This window comes from Coregonus lavaretus (assembly GCF_964263955.1).
Source record: "Coregonus lavaretus genome assembly, contig: HAP1_SCAFFOLD_324, whole genome shotgun sequence".
NCBI classification, from domain to species: domain Eukaryota; kingdom Metazoa; phylum Chordata; class Actinopteri; order Salmoniformes; family Salmonidae; genus Coregonus; species Coregonus lavaretus.
Genome location: NW_028157408.1, coordinates 375,001 through 394,187, shown reverse-complemented (window position 1 = coordinate 394,187; position 19,187 = coordinate 375,001). Strand labels below are relative to the sequence as shown.

The window sequence follows — 19,187 nt, the reverse complement described above, 5'->3', positions numbered from 1 at the left end:
ACAGTTTATAACATTAATGTGCACCACAGTTTATAACATTATTGTGCACCACAGTTTATAACATTAACGTGCACCACAGTTTATAACATTAATGCGCACCACAGTTTATAACATTAATGTGTACCACAGTTTATAACATTAATGTGCACCACAGTTTATAACATTAATGTGCACCACAGTTTATAACATTAATGTGCACCACAGTTTATAACATTAACGTGCACCACAGTTTATAACATTAACGTGCACCACAGTTTATAACATTAATGTGCACCACAGTTTATAACATTAACGTGCACCACAGTTTATAACATTAACGTGCACCACAGTTTATAACATTAATGTCCACCACAGTTTATAACATTAATGTGCACCACAGTTTATAACATTAATGTGCACCACAGTTTTTAATGTTAATGTGCACCACAGTTTATAACATTAATGTGCACCACAGTTTATAACATTAATGTGCACCACAGTTTATAACATTAATGTGCACCACAGTTTATAACGTTAATGTGCACCACAGTTTATAACATTAATGTGCACCACAGTTTATAACATTAACGTGCACCACAGTTTATAACATTAATGTGCACCACAGTTTATAACGTTAATGTGCACCACAGTTTATAACATTAATGTGCACCACAGTTTATAACATTAATGTGCACCACAGTTTATAACGTTAATGTGCACCACAGTTTATAACATTAATGTGCACCACAGTTTATAACATTAATGTGCACCACAGTTTATAACATTAATGTGCACCACAGTTTATAACGTTAATGTGCACCACAGTTTATAACATTAATGTGCACCACAGTTTATAACATTAATGTGCACCACAGTTTATAACATTAATGTGCACCACAGTTTATAACATTAATGTGCACCACAGTTTATAACATTAACGTGCACCACAGTTTATAACATTAATGTGCACCACAGTTTATAACATTAATGTGCACCACAGTTTATAACATTAATGTGCACCACAGTTTATAACGTTAATGTGCACCACAGTTTATAACATTAATGTGCAGCACAGTTTTTTTTAAATTCTCCTTTAAACTACTACTACTAGTTTGATGGTTAAAGCCATCAATTGTCCCATTAACAATCACCCATATTAGAAAACGTATTTCGTTTCAAACTTCTAATTTCTCTAGTATAGGCTACTTATCGTAATGAACGATATCAGAAAAATGCCTAAGCGATAAGTGATCGGTATGGTCGTTATGGTCGGTGTCGATCATTTTCTGTTTATCCTCCCAGCTAATACACACTTTGTTTGGTGTGTGTGTGCGTGTTCATACATAAATGATGCTGTGTGTGTGTGTGTGTGTTTGTGTTGCTGGCTCTATTTTGGAACCGACTGAGAGGTGACCTGGCCTGGATTTGTGATTACAGCAGTGTTTCTGCCGCATTACTGCAGCTCTACTGTAACTTGTCTACCAGTAATGGATGATCAGGCTAGACCTAGTTACTGCTGGATGTTGAAACCAGCCAGTGATAACATGAGGGCTGTGGGGGGGTTATATTAAAGAGATGGCCATTATTACTGGCTCAGAACAATGTGTGTGTGTTTATACTCCCCTGATGTTTATGGTCTTAAGACTGGTTTAAGGCCTGTGTGTGTGTGTGTGTGTGTTTAAGTTCTGTGGAGGGGTTTAAGGCCATAGTGTGTGTTTATCCTCGTGGAAAGAGAGAGGGGTCAACAGGGTGAAATCAATAGAGATCCTTAATGAGCTGTCTGAAGAGACAGAAGGAGAGCGAGAGAGAGAGAGAGAGAGAGAGGAATGAAGAGGGGAGAGGGAGGAATGGAGGGGGAGAGGGAGGAATGGAGGGGGAGAGGATGGAATGGAAGGGAGAGGGAAGAATGGAGGGGGGAGGGAGGAATGGAGGGAGAGGGAGGAATGGAGGGGGGAGGGAGAGGGAGGAATGGAGGGGGAGGGAGAGGGAGGAATGGGGGAGGGAGGAATGGAAGGGGAGAGGAGAGGGAGGAATGGAGGGGGGAGGGAGAGGGAGGAATGGAGGTAGGGAGGGAGGAATGGAGGTAGGGAGGGAGAGGGAGGAATGGAGGGGGGAGTGTGGAATGGAGGGTGAGAGGGAGGAATGGAGGGGGGAGTGAGGAATGGAGGGGGGAGGGAGAGGGAGGAATGGGGGAGGGAGAGAGTAAAGGGTCTGAATAATATTAAGAAATGCTATAGATGGAAGGAAAGTAGTGTCGAAACCTACCAAAAAACAATTAGACAACAACAAATTCAATCCCTTTTAGACAACTTCCTGGACAAAACGTTCCACTGTAATAGTGAAGGTGTAAACTTGGCAGTAGAAAACCTAAACAGTATATTTGACCTCTCAGCTTCCTTATCAAATCTAAAAAATCTCTAACAGAAAACCGAAGAAAAGTAACAACAATGACAAATTGTTTGATGAAGAATGCAAAAACTTAAGAAACAAATTGAGAAACCTATCCAACCAAAAACATAGAGACCCAGAAAACCTGAGTCTACACCTTCACTATGGTGAATCACTAAAACAATACAGAAATACACTACGGAAAAAGAAGAAACAGCATGTCAGAAATCAGATCAATGTAATTGAAGAATCCATAGACTCTAACCACTTCTGGGAAAATTGGAAAACAAACAACAACACGAGGAGCTATCTATCCAAAACGGAGATGTATGGGTAAACTACTTCTCCAATCATTTTGGCCCTATTACAAAGAACAAACAGCTAAAACATATACATGATCAAATGCAGATCTTAGAATCAGCTATTAAAGACTACCAGAACCCACTGGATTCTCCAATTACATTGAATGAACTACAGGACAAAATACAAACCCTCCAACCCAAAAAGGCCTGTGGTGTTAATGGTATCCTCAATGAAATGATAAAATATACAGACCACAAATTGAAATTGGCTTTTTACCAAATTACCTTACGACAGACCACGTATTCACCCTGCACACCCTAATTGACAAACAATCCAACCAAAACAAAGGCAAAGTCTTCTCAGGCTTTGTTGGTTTCAAAAAAACTTTTGACTCAATTTGGCATGAGGGTCTGCTATACAAATTGATGGAAAGTGGGGTTGGGGGAAAAACATATGACATGTACACAAACAACAAGTGTGCGGTTAAAATTGGCAAAAAACACAAGGATGCAGTTTAAGCCCCACCCTCTTCAACATATACACTACTGTTCAAAAGTTTGGGGTCACTTAGAAAGGCCCTTGTTTTTGAAAGAAAAGCATTTTTTTTGTCCATTAAAATAACATAAAATTAACAGTGTAGACATTGTTAATGTTGTAAATGGCTATTGTAGCTGGAAACTGCTGATTTTTTATGGAATATCTACATAGGTGTACAGAGGCCCATTATCAGCAACCGTCAGTCCTGTGTTCCAATGGCACGTTGTGTTTGCTAATCCAAGTTTATCATTTTAAAAGGCTAATTGATCATTAGAAAACCCTTTTGCAATTATGTTAGCACAGCTGAAAACTGTTGTGCTGATTAAAGAAGCAATAAAACTGTCCTTCTTGAGACTAGTTGAGTATCTGGAGCCTCAGTAATTGTGGATTCGATTACAGGCTCAAAATGGCCAGAAACAAAGAACTTTCTTCTGAAACTCGTCAGTCTATTCATGTTCTGAGAAATGAAGGCTATTCCATGCGAGAAATTGCCATGAAACTGAAGATCTCGTACAACGCTGTGTACTACTCCCTTCATAGAACAGCTCAAACTGGCTCTAACCAGAATAGAAAGAGGAGTGGGAGGCCCCGGTGCACAACTGAGCAAGAGGACAAATACATTAGAGTGTCTAGTTTGAGAAACAGACGCCTCACAGGTCCTCAACTGGCAGCTTCATTAAATAGTACCCGCAAAACACCAGTCTCAACGTCAACAGTGAAGAGGCGACTCCGGGATGCTGACCTTCTAGGCAGAGTTGCAAAGAAAAAGTAATTTCTCAGACTGGCCAATAAAAATAAAAGATTAAGATGGGCAGTCTGAGATATGGATTTTTCTTCGCAACTGTATATTATTATTATGACTACTGAATAACCACAGCATGCTATAGTAAATGTAGGTTAAGCTGTACTGGCTGTAGATTAGAAGGCGTGGTCAATAGGATCCACTGACTGAATTGATAATGTTATTTGAAAGAAAGCGGAAGGTAAATAATGAATCAAGTGGATACAGTAAGAGAAAGGGAAAGGGGGATACCTCGTCAGTTGTACAACTGAATGCATTCAACTGAAATGTGTCTTCCGCATTTAACCCAACCCCTCTGAATCAGAGAGGTGCAGGGGGCTGCCTTAATTGACATACACTTCTTCGGCGCCCAGGGAGCAGTGGGTTAACTGCCTTGCTCAGGGGCAGAACGACAGCTCGGTGATTCGATCCAGCAACCTTTTGGTTACTGGCCCAACGCTCCTACCCGCCACTATAGGAACTAAAGCAGGACTGCCCTGATAATAAAGGAACATCCTCGTCCGTCCCTGCTGCCTGATTCAAAGCACTCTGCCCCTTTATCAGACAATTAGGATTTGCTGTAGTCAGTAGCATCACAGAGGGCGAACACACACACAAACATACAGTTACATAACAAGCTTCTGATGGTGCATATGTTCCCTGCTCCTCTTCCCCAAGAGGCTCACACACACACACACACACACACACACACACACACACACACACACACACACTCTACACACACGATCTACATCTGTAATCTTCTCTTTTAGCTTACATCTCATTTTTATCATTTCATAATGCATGAGGTATCTCTGGCAGGAGGCACATGCATTATGTGGGATTTGAAGGCTTAATAACTGGAGGAAAGTGTTTTGGTTATTTTTAGCGTTGCTCTATGATGAGCTAGTATTTGAGCGTGTACTATGCCATTGTCTCACAAACAGCTTGGAACTCAATTACTTATTACTACTAGATCACAGTTTAGGTGGCTCAAGTAAAAACGTGTTTAATTTTTCCATTTGGAGTGTTGTGAAAATTCTAAAGGTTTTTAGGTGGGTCATTGACTGCACAAAACTGCCTCGAGACACACACACACACACACACACAGCTGATGACAGAGAAGAGGCACATGTCAAGTCATGCTCTGAGAGAGGAGAGCTAAAGCCAGACAGGAGGAGTATGGCTGGAATTCACATCAACAACAGACTAATAACTAGGGTAAAGACAAGGGAGAAATACTGAGGAAGACAGAGGGAACGGGACAACCTAATAAAGCATCATGATAATAGTTATTATTGTTTATTAACCACTAGAGATAAGGAGTTAAGTGATCAGATGAACAGAGGAAGACAGACAAGAGACAGTCAGTTGAATACATACTGTAAGCAACCAGATAAAGTGTGGACTTAGTCTTGGATCTGATGGTTTATTGCCAAAGAGATAAGATGTTACAGAGTACAGTTAGAAGGTGAATAGGAGGTTGTCATGGTGATTATGGTTCATGATGCCAAAGATGATATTTTACAGGGTTCTGAATCAGATGACAGTTTGTTTATATCCATTCTCTGTTTCTCAACCTCTTTCTTCCTCTCTTCTTTCCTCTCTTCCTCTACCTCAAGAGTTCCCCGCGTGGCCACCCTGTCCTGTAACCAATGGCAACGTCAGTCCAGGCCCTTCCTCTGACCCGCGACCCCAGCAAGACATTCCGTGACCCCTACTCGACCCCTACCCGGCCCACAGCCCTACTGGCCCGGTGCAGTATGGGTAGTTTAGGCAGCCTAGTGGAGCGCCCGGACGCATCCCCAGCTAAAGGCAGCCGGGCCGTGCCCCAGGTGGGACCCAGGCAGACCAACAGGTTATTAAAGAAAGGCTTCAACCAGAGAGAGCTGCTCAACTACCTCAACATCACCAGGTTAGTGAGCTCTCGGATAGGCACAAAATGGCTTCCGTGTTTCATCAACATCACCAGGTTAGTGAGCTCTCTGATAGGCACAAAATGGCTGCCATGTTTCATCAACATCACCAGGTTAGTGAGCTCCTGATAGGCACAACATGGCTGCTGTGTTTCATCACCCAGATGGGTACTACATTAGAGAGTCTATGTATTCTCTGTGTATTCCATAAAGTGCAGACAAAGCGGTAAAAAGTTGTCTGTTTCAAATAGAAGGCATTAATGATGCTCTTGGGTAATAACATCACGTGTGAGTCCATAGCAGTGTTGTTAGTACTACTGCCAGGTGGGTGCCACACAGAATGAACTGGTAGGAGGTGTGACTGACATATTTGTGAAGTAGGCTATTACAATGTAACGTTGAAGCTAGATGAAATAGAAATCATTTTCATAGGTTTTAAGTATAGTGAAATGCCTGTCTTGCAAACTCAAATAGAAATAGAAATCATTTTCATAACAAGCTGTTATCATTCAGGGGAACAGGTTATCAATTGACTTGAAGCCTGAATGAAAACCTTTATAATGATCCCCACCAGGAAAGAGGCCAAAGTGGGTAGCGGCCCAGGAAGCAGTAGGAAGGACATCTTCTCCAGCATGCAGTCCATTAAGAGAGAGCATGGACATGAGGAGGAACATATCAAGCTCTACCACAAAGACGGAACTGAGGTGGACGTGTCAAAGAACTCACTGCCCATTGGAGGGAAATATGAGAAGGTGAGAAGAACGCCTGGTCATGGGAAAACATATAGGGATGGTATCCATGGGACAACATATAGGGATGATATCCCTGGGACAACATATAGGGATGATATCCCTGGGACAACATATAGGGATGATATCCCTGGGACAACATATAGGGATGATATCCCTGGGACAACATATAGGGATGGTATCCCTGGGACAACATATAGGGATGATATCCCTGGGACAACATATAGGGATGATATCCCTGGGACAACATATAGGGATGACATCCCTGGGACAACATATAGGGATGGTATCCCTGGGACAACATATAGGGATGATATCCCTGGGACAACATATAGGGATGGTATCCTGGGACAACATATAGGGATGAACACGTACAACTGCAGTTATTATCTCTTCTATCCAAACTGATTATTATTTTAGCAACAATAACACACTTTGACATTGTACTCTGTTTTAAAAAGCTCCTTCAAAGGACGTCCAGACCGAGAACGTCCTTTAATACTCTAAAGCCAACATGTCTCTCAGACAAAGAACGTCATTTAATACTCTAAAGCCAACATGTCTCTCAGAGAACGTCCTTTAAAACTCTAAAGCCAACATGTCTCTCAGACAAAGAACGTCCTTTAATACTCTAAAGCCAACATGTCTCTCAGAGAAAGAACGTCCTTTAATACTCTAAAGCCAACATGTCTCTCAGACAGAGAACGTCCTTTAATACTCTAAAACCAACATGTCTCTCAGACAGAGAACGTCCTTTAATACTCTAAAACCAACATGTCTCTCAGACAGAGAACGTCCTTTAATACTCTAAAACCAACATGTCTCTCAGACAGAGAACGTCCTTTAATACTCTAAAACCAACATGTCTCTCAGACAGAGAACGTCCTTTAATACTCTAAAACCAACATGTCTCTCAGACAGAGAACGTCCTTTAATACTCTGAAACCAACATGTCTCTCAGACAGAGAACGTCCTTTAATACTCTAAAACCAACATGTCTCTCAGACAGAGAACGTCCTTTAATACTCTAAAACCAACATGTCTCTCAGACAGAGAATGTCCTTTAATACTCTAAAACCAACATGTCTCTCAGACAGAGAACGTCCTTTAATACTCTAAAACCAACATGTCTCTCAGACAGAGAACGTCCTTTAATACTCTAAAACCAACATGTCTCTCAAACAGAGAACGTCCTTTAATACTCTAAAACCAACATGTCTCTCAGACAGAGAACGTCCTTTAATACTCTAAAACCAACATGTCTCTCAGACAGAGAACGTCCTTTAATACTCTAAAACCAACATGTCTCTCTGGCAGATCACCCTGGCTTCCTACTCCCTACAACTAACTATAGTTTGAAGAATGGGCTGTATCACTGCGTCACTGGCAGCACTAGATGAACGACGTCCCAGTGGTGGCTGTGTGTGTTGTGTGTAGGAGACATAATGAAATGCTACCAGTTATTATAAATTGGCCTGCATTAGTCATTTATAAGGACCATGTATCAATAAGATGACAACGCCTCTCCCTGCAGTCTGTATCTGGTGTAAATCACACACACAGTCCCTCCAGCTCTCCTTGTAAAGATTGAGTAGTGCTGTAGGGTGAATGTATCTCATCCAGGCTGGATGTAGAACATCAGGCCTGAGAAACAACATGGAGAGAGCAGAGAGCTGAAAAAACGATTGATTTAATAGAAACCTTGTGAGTAATAGTGATTTATAGAGCTTGGCCTGAATACACCACCTCTCTGCCTGTCTGTCTCTCTATACCTCTCTGCCTGTCTGTCTCTCTATACCTCTCTGCCTGTCTGTCTCTCTATACCTCTCTGCCTGTCTGTCTCTCTATACCTCTCTGCCTGTCTGTCTCTCTATACCTCTCTGCCTGTCTGTCTCTCTATACCTCTCTGCCTGTCTGTCTCTCTATACCTCTCTGCCTGTCTGTCTCTCTATACCTCTCTGCCTGTCTGTCTCTCTATACCTCTCTGCCTGTCTGTCTCTCTATACCTCTCTGCCTGTCTGTCTCTCTATACCTCTCTGCCTGTCTGTCTCTCTATACCTCTCTGCCTGTCTGTCTCTCTATACCTCTCTGCCTGTCTGTCTCTCTATACCTCTCTGCCTGTCTGTCTCTCTATACCTCTCTGCCTGTCTGTCTCTCTCATTTCTCCCTGACCTCCACCTGTCTCTCTATACCACTCTGCCTGTCTGTCTCTCTCATTTCTCCCTGACCTCCACCTGTCTCTCTATACCTCTCTGCCTGTCTGTCTCTCTCATTTCTCCCTGACCTCCACCTGTCTCTCTATACCTCTCTGCCTGTCTGTCTCTCTCATTTCTCCCTGACCTCCACCTGTCTCTCTATACCTCTCTGCCTGTCTGTCTCTCTCATTTCTCCCTGACCTCCACCTGTCTCTCTATACCTCTCTGCCTGTCTGTCTCTCTCATTTCTCCCTGACCTCCACCTGTCTCTCTATACCTCTCTGCCTGTCTGTCTCTCTCATTTCTCCCTGACCTCCACCTCTCTATACCTCTCTGCCTGTCTGTCTCTCTCATTTCTCCCTGACCTCCACCTGTCTCTCTATACCACTCTGCCTGTCTGTCTCTCTCATTTCTCCCTGACCTCCACCTGTCTCTCTATACCTCTCTGCCTGTCTGTCTCTCTCATTTCTCCCTGACCTCCACCTGTCTCTCTATACCTCTCTGCCTGTCTGTCTCTCTCATTTCTCCCTGACCTCCACCTGTCTCTCTATACCTCTCTGCCTGTCTGTCTCTCTCATTTCTCCCTGACCTCCACCTGTCTCTCTATACCTCTCTGGCTGTCTGTGTCTCTCATTTCTCCCTGACCTCCACCTGTCTCTCTATACCTCTCTGACCTCTCTGCCTGTCTGTCTCTCTCATTTCTCCCTGACCTCCACCTGTCTCTCTATACCTCTCTGCCTGTCTGTCTCTCTCATTTCTCCCTGACCTCCACCTGTCTCTCTATACCTCTCTGCCTGTCTGTCTCTCTCATTTCTCCCTGACCTCCCCTGTCTCTCTATACCTCTCTGCCTGTCTGTCTCTCTCATTTCTCCCTGACCTCCACCTGTCTCTCTATACCTCTCTGCCTTCTCCTCCATCCCTGCTGTCTGTCTCTCTCATTTCTCCCTGACCTCCACTGTCTCTCTATACCTCTCTGCCTGTCTGTCTTCTCATTTCTCCCTGACCCTCCACCTGTCTCTCTATACCTCTCTGCCTGTCTGTCTCTCTCATTTCTCCCTGACCTCCACCTGTCTCTCTATACCTCTCTGCCTGTCTGTCTCTCTATACCTCTCTGCCTGTCTGTCTCTCTCATTTCTCCCTGACCTCCACCTGTCTCTCTATACCTCTCTGCCTGTCTGTCTCTCTCTCATTTCTCCCTGACCTCCACCTGTCTCTCATATACCTCTCTGCCTGTCTGTCTCTCTCATTTCTCCCTGACCTCCACCTGTCTCTCTATACCTCTCTGCCTGTCTGTCTCTCTATACCTTCTGCCTGTCTTCTCTCTAGACCTCTCTGCCTGTCTGTCTCTCTCATTTCTCCCTGACCCTCCACCTGTCTCTCTATACCTCTCTGCCTGTCTGTCTCTCTATACCTCTCTGCCTGTCTGTCTCTCTCATTTCTCCCTGACCTCCACCTGTCTCTCTATAACTCTCTGCCTGTCTGTCTCTCTATTTCTCCCTGACCCCACCTGTCCTCTATAACTCTCCTGCCTGTCTGTCTCTCTATACCTCTCTGCCTGTCTGTCTCTCTCATTTCTCCCTGACCTCCACCTGTCCTCTCTATACCTCTCTGCCTGTCTGTCTCTCTCATTTCTCCCTGCCTCCACCTGTCTCTCTATACCTCTCTGCCTGTCTGTCTCTCTCATTTCTCCCTGACCTCCACCTGTCTCTCTATACCTCTCCTGCCTGTCTGTCTCTCTCATTTCTCCCTGACCTCCACCTGTCTCTCTATACCTCTCTGCCTGTCTGTCTCTCTCATTTCTCCCTGACCTCCACCTGTCTCTCTATACCTCTCTGCCTGTCTGTCTCTCTCATTTCTCCCTGACCTCCACCTGTCTCTCTATACCTCTCTGCCTGTCTGTCTCTCTCATTTCTCCCTGACCTCCACCTGTCTCTCTATACCTCTCTGCCTGTCTGTCCTCTCTCATTTCTCCCTGACCTCCACCTGTCTCTCTATACCTCTCTGCCTGTCTGTCTCTCTCATTTCTCCCTGACCTCCACCTGTCTCTCTATACCTCTCTGCCTGTCTGTCTCTCTCATTTCTCCCTGACCTCCACCTGTCTCTCTATACCTCTCTGCCTGTCTGTCTCTCTCATTTCTCCCTGACCTCCACCTGTCTCTCTATACCTCTCTGCCTGTCTGTCTCTCTCATTTCTCCCTGAACCCTCCACCTGTCTCTCTATACCTCTCTGCCTGTCTGTCTCTCTCATTTCTCCCTGACCTCCACGTCTCTATACCTCTCTGCCTGTCTGTCTCTCTCATTTCTCCTGACCTCCACCTGTCTCTCTATACCTCTCTGCCTGTCTGTCTCTCTCATTTCTCCCTGACCTCCACCTGTCTCTCTATACCTCTCTGCCTGTCTGTCTCTCTCATTTCTCCCTGACCTCCACCTGTCTCTCTATACCTCTCTGCCTGTCTGTCTCTCTCATTTCTCCCTGACCTCCACCTGTCTCTCTATACCTCTCTGCCTGTCTGTCTCTCTCATTTCTCCCTGACTCCACCTGTCTCTCTATACCTCTCTGCCTGTCTGTCTCTCTCATTTCTCCCTGACCTCCACCTGTCTCTCTATACCTCTCTGCCTGTCTGTCTCTCTCATTTCTCCCTGACCTCCACCTGTCTCTCTATACCTCTCTGCCTGTCTGTCTCTCTCATTTCTCCCTGACCTCCACCTGTCTCTCTATACCTCTCTGCCTGTCTGTCTCTCTCATTTCTCCCTGACCTCCACCTGTCTCTCTATACCTCTCTGCCTGTCTGTCTCTCTCATTTCTCCCTGACCTCCACCTGTCTCTCTATACCTCTCTGCCTGTCTGTCTCTCTCATTTCTCCCTGACCTCCACCTGTCTCTCTATACCTCTCTGCCTGTCTGTCTCTCTCATTTCTCCCTGACCTCCACCTGTCTCTCTATACCTCTCTGCCTGTCTGTCTCTCTCATTTCTCCCTGACCTCCACCTTCTCTATACCTCTCTGCCTGTCTGTCTCTCTCATTTCTCTCTGACCTCCACCTGTCTCTCTATACCTCTCTGCCTGTCTGTCTCTCTCATTTCTCCCTGACCTCCACCTGTCTCTCTATACCTCTCTGCCTGTCTGTCTCTCTCATTTCTCCTGACCTCCACCTCTCTATACCTCTCTGCCTGTCTGTCTCTCTCATTTCTCCCTGACCTCCACCTGTCTCTCTATACCTCTCTGCCTGTCTGTCTCTCTCATTTCTCCCTGACCTCCACCTGTCTCTCTATACCTCTCTGCCTGTCTGTCTCTCTCATTTCTCCCCTGACCTCCACCTGCTCTCTATACCTCTCTGCCTGTCTGTCTCTCTCATTTCTCCCTGACCTCCACCTGTCTCTTATACCTCTCTGCCTGTCTGTCTCTCTCATTTCTCCCTGACCTCCACCTCTCTATACCTCTCTGCCTGTCTGTCTCTCTCATTTCTCCCTGACCTCCACCTGTCTCTCTATACCTCTCTGCCTGTCTGTCTCTCTCATTTCTCCCTGCACCTGTCTCTCTATACCTCTCTGCCTGTCTGTCTCTCTCATTTCTCCCTGACCTCCACCTCTCTATACCTCTCTGCCTGTCTGTCTCTCTCATTTCTCCCTGACCTCCACCTGTCTCTCTATACCTCTCTGCCTGTCTGTCTCTCTCATTTCTCCCTGACCTCCACCTCTCTATACCTCTCTGCCTGTCTGTCTCTCTCATTTCTCCCTGACCTCCACCTGTCTCTCTATACCTCTCTGCCTGTCTGTCTCTCTCATTTCTCCCTGACCTCCACCTGTCTCTCTATACCTCTCTGCCTGTCTGTCTCTCTCATTTCTCCCTGACCTCCACCTGTCTCTCTATACCTCTCTGCCTGTCTGTCTCTCTCATTTCTCCCTGACCTCCACCTGTCTCTCTATACCTCTCTGCCTGTCTGTCTCTCTCATTTCTCCCTGACCTCCACCTGTCTCTCTATACCTCTCTGCCTGTCTGTCTCTCTCATATCTCCCTGACCTCCACTGTCTCTCTATACCTCTCTGCCTGTCTGTCTCTCTCATTTCTCCCTGACCTCCACCTGTCTCTCTATACCTCTCTGCCTGTCTGTCTCTCCTCCTATACCTCTCTGCCTGTCTGTCTCTCTCATTTCTCCCTGACCTCCACCTGTCTCTCTATACCTCTCTGCCTGTCTGTCTCTCTCATTTCTCCCTGACCTCCACCTGTCTCTCTATACCTCTCTGCCTGTCTGTCTCTCTCATTCCTCCCTGACCTGTTCCTGTCTCTCTATACCTCTCTGCCTGTCTGTCTCTCTCATTTCTCCCTGACCTCCACCTGTCTCTCTATACCTCTCTGCCTGTCTGTCTCTCTATACCTCTCTGCCTGTCTGTCTCTCTCATTTCTCCCTGACCTCCACCTGTCTCTCTATACCTCTCTGCCTGTCTGTCTCTCTCATTTCTCCCTGACCTCCACCTGTCTCTCTATACCTCTCTGCCTGTCTGTCTCTCTCATTTCTCCCTGACCTCCACCTGTCTCTCTATACCTCTCTGCCTGTCTGTCTCTCTCATTTCTCCCTGACCTCCACCTGTCTCTCTATACCTCTCTGCCTGTCTGTCTCTCTCATTTCTCCCTGACCTCCACCTGTCTCTCTATAACCTCTCTGCCTGTCTGTCTCTCTCATTTCTCCCTGACCTCCACCTGTCTCTCTATACCTCTCTGCCTGTCTGTCTCTCTCATTTCTCCCTGACCTCCACCTGTCTCTCTATACCTCTCTGCCTGTCTGTCTCTCTCATTTCTCCCTGACCTCCACCTGTCTCTCTATACCTCTCTGCCTGTCTGTCTCTCTCATTTCTCCCTGACCTCCACCTGTCTCTCTATACCTCTCTGCCTGTCTGTCTCTCTCATTTCTCCCTGACCTCCACCTGTCTCTCTATACCTCTCTGCCTGTCTGTCTCTCTCATTTCTCCCTGACCTCCACCTGTCTCTCTATACCTCTCTGCCTGTCTGTCTCTCTCATTTCTCCCTGATCCACCTGTCTCTCTATACCTCTCTGCCTGTCTGTCTCTCTCATTTCTCCCTGACCTCCACCTCTCTATACCTCTCTGCCTGTCTGTCTCTCTCATTTCTCCCTGACCTCCACCTGTCTCTCTATACCTCTCTGCCTGTCTGTCTCTCTCATTTCTCCCTGACCTCCACCTGTCTCTCTATACCTCTCTGCCTGTCTGTCTCTCTCATTCTCCCTGACCTCCACCTGTCTTCTATACCTCTCTGCCTGTCTGTCTCTCTCATTTCTCCCTGACCTCCACCTGTCTCTCTATACCTCTCTGCCTGTCTGTCTCTCTCATTTCTCCCTGACCTCCACCTGTCTCTCTATACCTCTCTGCCTGTCTGTCTCTCTCATTTCTCCCTGACCTCCACCTGTCTCTCTATACCTCTCTGCCTGTCTGTCTCTCTCATTTCTCCCTGACCTCCACCTGTCTCTCTATACCTCTCTGCCTGTCTGTCTCTCTCATTTCTCCCTGACCTCCACCTGTCTCTCTATACCTCTCTGCCTGTCTGTCTCTCTCATTTCTCCCTGACCTCCACCTGTCTCTCTATACCTCTCTGCCTGTCTGTCTCTCTCATTTCTCCCTGACCTCCACCTCTCTATACCTCTCTGCCTGTCTGTCTCTCTCATTTCTCTCTGACCTCCACCTGTCTCTCTATACCTCTCTGCCTGTCTGTCTCTCTCATTTCTCCCTGACCTCCACCTGTCTCTCTATACCTCTCTGCCTGTCTGTCTCTCTCATTTCTCCCTGACCTCCACCTCTCTATACCTCTCTGCCTGTCTGTCTCTCTCATTTCTCCTCTGACCTCCACCTGTCTCTCTATACCTCTCTGCCTGTCTGTCGCTCTCATTTCTCCCTGACCTCCACCTGTCTCTCTATACCTCTCTGCCTGTCTGTCTCTCTCATTTCTCCCTGACCTCCACCTCTCTATACCTCTCTGCCTGTCTGTCTCTCTCATTTCTCCCTGACCTCCACCTGTCTCTCTATACCTCTCTGCCTGTCTGTCTCTCTCATTTCTCTCTGACCTCCACCTGTCTCTCTATACCTCTCTGCCTGTCTGTCTCTCCATTTCTCCCTGACCTCCACCTCTCTATACCTCTCTGCCTGTCTGTCTCTCTCATTTCTCCCTGACCTCCACCTCTCTCTATACCTCTCTGCCTGTCTGTCTCTCTCATTTCTCCCTGACCTCCACCTTCTCTATACCTCTCTGCCTGTCTGTCTCTCTCATTTCTCCCTGACCTCCACCTGTCTCTCTATACCTCTCTGCCTGTCTGTCTCTCTCATTTCTCCCTGACCTCCACCTGTCTCTCTATACCTCTCTGCCTGTCTGTCTCTCTCATTTCTCCCTGACCTCCACCTCCTCTATACCTCTCTGCCTGTCTGTCTCTCTCATTTCTCCCTGACCTCCACCCTGTCTCTCTATACCTCTCTGCCTGTCTGTCTCTCTCATTTCTCCCTGACCTCCACCTCTCTATACCTCTCTGCCTGTCTGTCTCTCTCATTTCTCTCTGGACCTCCACCTGTCTCTCTATACCTCTCTGCCTGTCTGTCGCTCTTCATTTCTCCCTGACCTCCACCTGTCTCTCTATACCTCTCTGCCTGTCTGTCTCTCTCATTTCTCCCTGACCTCCACCTCTCTCTATACCTCTCTGCCTGTCTGTCTCTCTCATTTCTCCCTGACCTCCACCTGTCTCTCTATACCTCTCTGCCTGTCTGTCTCTCTCATTTCTCCCTGACCTCCACCTGTCTCTCTATACCTCTCTGCCTGTCTGTCTCTCTCATTTCTCCCTGACCTCCACCTCTCTATACCTCTCTGCCTGTCTGTCTCTCTCATTTCTCTCTGACCTCCACCTGTCTCTCTATACCTCTCTGCCTGTCTGTCTCTCTCATTTCTCCCTGACCTCCACCTGTCTCTCTATACCTCTCTGCCTGTCTGTCTCTCTCATTTCTCCCTGACCTCCACCCTCTCTATACCTCTCTGCCTGTCTGTCTCTCTCATTTCTCTCTGACCTCCACCTGTCTCTCTATACCTCTCTGCCTGTCCGTGCTCTCATTTCTCCCTGACCTCCACCTGTCTCTCTATACCTCTCTGCCTGTCTGTCTCTCTCATTTCTCCCTGACCTCCACCTGTCTCTCTATACCTCTCTGCCTGTCTGTCTCTCTCATTTCTCCCTGACCTCCACCTGTCTCTCTATACCTCTCTGCCTGTCTGTCTCTCTCATTTCTCCCTGACCTCCACCTGTCTCTCTATACCTCTCTGCCTGTCTGTCTCTCTCATTTCTCCCTGACCTCCACCTGTCTCTCTATACCTCTCTGCCTGTCTGTCTCTCTCATTTCTCCCTGACCTCCACCTGTCTCTCTATACCTCTCTGCCTGTCTGTCTCTCTCATTTCTCCCTGACCTCCACCTGTCTCTCTATACCTCTCTGCCTGTCTGTCTCTCTCATTTCTCCCTGACCTCCACCTGTCTCTCTATACCTCTCTGCCTGTCTGTCTCTCTCATTTCTCCCTGACCTCCACCTGTCTCTCTATACCTCTCTGCCTGTCTGTCTCTCTCATTTCTCCCTGACCTCCACCTGTCTCTCTATACCTCTCTGCCTGTCTGTCTCTCTCATTTCTCCCTGACCTCCACCTCTCTATACCTCTCTGCCTGTCTGTCTCTCTCATTTCTCTCTGACCTCCACCTGTCTCTCTATACCTCTCTGCCTGTCTGTCTCTCTCATTTCTCCCTGACCTCCACCTGTCTCTCTATACCTCTCTGCCTGTCTGTCTCTCTCATTTCTCCCTGACCTCCACCTCTCTATACCTCTCTGCCTGTCTGTCTCTCTCATTTCTCTCTGACCTCCACCTGTCTCTCTATACCTCTCTGCCTGTCTGTCACTCTCATTTCTCCCTGACCTCCACCTGTCTCTCTATACCTCTCTGCCTGTCTGTCTCTCTCATTTCTCCCTGACCTCCACCTCTCTATACCTCTCTGCCTGTCTGTCTCTCTCATTTCTCCCTGACCTCCACCTGTCTCTCTATACCTCTCTGCCTGTCTGTCTCTCTAATTTCTCTCTGACCTCCACCTGTCTCTCTATACCTCTCTGCCTGTCTGTCTCTCTCATTTCTCCCTGACCTCCACCTCTCTATACCTCTCTGCCTGTCTGTCTCTCTCATTTCTCTCTGACCTCCACCTGTCTCTCTATACCTCTCTGCCTGTCTATCTCTCTCATTTCTCCCTGACCTCCACCTCTCTATACCTCTCTGCCTGTCTGTCTCTCTCATTTCTCCCTGACCTCCACCTGTCTCTCTATACCTCTCTGCCTGTCTGTCTCTCTCATTTCTCCCTGCCACCTGTCTCTCTATACCTCTCTGCCTGTCTGTCTCTCTCATTTCTCCCTGACCTCCACCTCTCTATACCTCTCTGCCTGTCTGTCTCTCTCATTTCTCTCTGACCTCCACCTGTCTCTCTATACCTCTCTGCCTGTCTGTCGCTCTCATTTCTCCCTGACCTCCACCTGTCTCTCTATACCTCTCTGCCTGTCTGTCTCTCTCATTTCTCCCTGACCTCCACCTCTCTATACCTCTCTGCCTGTCTGTCTCTCTCATTTCTCCCTGACCTCCACCTGTCTCTCTATACCTCTCTGCCTGTCTGTCTCTCTCATTTCTCCCTGACCTCCACCTGTCTCTCTATACCTCTCTGCCTGTCTGTCTCTCTCATTTCTCCCTGACCTCCACCTCTCTATACCTCTCTGCCTGTCTGTCTCTCTCATTTCTCTCTGACCTCCACCTGTCTCTCTATACCTCTCTGCCTGTCTGTCTCTCTCATTTCTCCCTGACCTCCACCTGTCTCTCTATACCTCTCTGCCTGTCTGTCTCTCTCATTTCTCCCTGACCTCCACCTGTCTCTCTATACCTCTCTGCCTGTCTGTCTCTCTCATTTCTCTCTGACCTCCACCTGTCTCTCTATACCTCTCTGCCTGTCTGTCGCTCTCATTTCTCCCTGACCTCCACCTGTCTCTCTATACCTCTCTGCCTGTCTGTCTCTCTCATTTCTCCCTGACCTCCACCTCTCTATACCTCTCTGCCTGTCTGTCTCTCTCATTTCTCCCTGACCTCCACCTGTCTCTCTATACCTCTCTGCCTGTCTGTCTCTCTAATTTCTCTCTGACCTCCACCTGTCTCTCTATACCTCTCTGCCTGTCTGTCTCTCTCATTTCTCCCTGACCTCCACCTCTCTATACCTCTCTGCCTGTCTGTCTCTCTCATTTCTCCCTGACCTCCACCTGTCTCTCTATACCTCTCTGCCTGTCTGTCTCTCTCATTTCTCCCTGACCTCCACCTCTCTATACCTCTCTGCCTGTCTGTCTCTCTCATTTCTCCCTGACCTCCACCTCTCTATACCTCTCTGCCTGTCTGTCTCTCTCATTTCTCCCTGACCTCCACCTGTCTCTCTATACCTCTCTGCCTGTCTGTCTCTCTCATTTCTCCCTGACCTCCACCTCTCTATACCTCTCTGCCTGTCTGTCTCTCTCATTTCTCTCTGACCTCCACCTGTCTCTCTATACCTCTCTGCCTGTCTGTCGCTCTCATTTCTCCCTGACCTCCACCTGTCTCTCTATACCTCTCTGCCTGTCTGTCTCTCTCATTTCTCCCTGACCTCCACCTCTCTATACCTCTCTGCCTGTCTGTCTCTCTCATTTCTCCCTGACCTCCACCTGTCTTTCTATACCTCTCTGCCTGTCTGTCTCTCTCATTTCTCCCTGACCTCCACCTGTCTCTCTATACCTCTCTGCCTGTCTGTCTCTCTCATTTCTCCCTGACCTCCACCTGTCTCTCTATACCTCTCTGCCTGTCTGTCTCTCTCATTTCTCCCTGCCACCTGTCTCTCTATACCTCTCTGCCTGTCTGTCTCTCTCATTTCTCACTGACCACCTGTCTCTCTATACCTCTCTGCCTGTCTGTCTCTCTCATTTCTCCCTGACCTCCACCTCTCTATACCTCTCTGCCTGTCTGTCTCTCTCATTTCTCCCTGACCTCCACCTGTCTCTCTATACCTCTCTGCCTGTCTGTCTCTCTCATTTCTCCCTGACCTCCACCTGTCTCTCTATACCTCTCTGCCTGTCTGTCTCTCTAATTTCTCTCTGACCTCCACCTGTCTCTCTATACCTCTCTGCCTGTCTGTCTCTCTCATTTCTCCCTGACCTCCACCTGTCTCTCTATACCTCTCTGCCTGTCTGTCTCTCTAATTTCTCCCTGACCTCCACCTGTCTTTCTATACCTCTCTGCCTGTCTGTCTCTCTCATTTCTC

The 19,187-nt window shown here is 47.1% G+C and overlaps 1 protein-coding gene across 1 annotated transcript in view; it reads left to right on the top strand.

Moving 5' to 3' along the window:
- The window catches only part of n4bp3 (NEDD4 binding protein 3), a 53,870-nt gene that overhangs the window by 29,559 nt on the left and 5,124 nt on the right, over positions 1–19,187 (top strand). Inside the window, exons 2-3 of the mRNA XM_084199521.1 lie at positions 5,611–5,903; positions 6,479–6,656. Of these exons, the coding sequence (XP_084055647.1) occupies positions 5,644–5,903; positions 6,479–6,656 (438 nt within the window). The 5' untranslated portion in view covers positions 5,611–5,643. The remainder of the gene's footprint in view (positions 1–5,610; positions 5,904–6,478; positions 6,657–19,187) is intronic.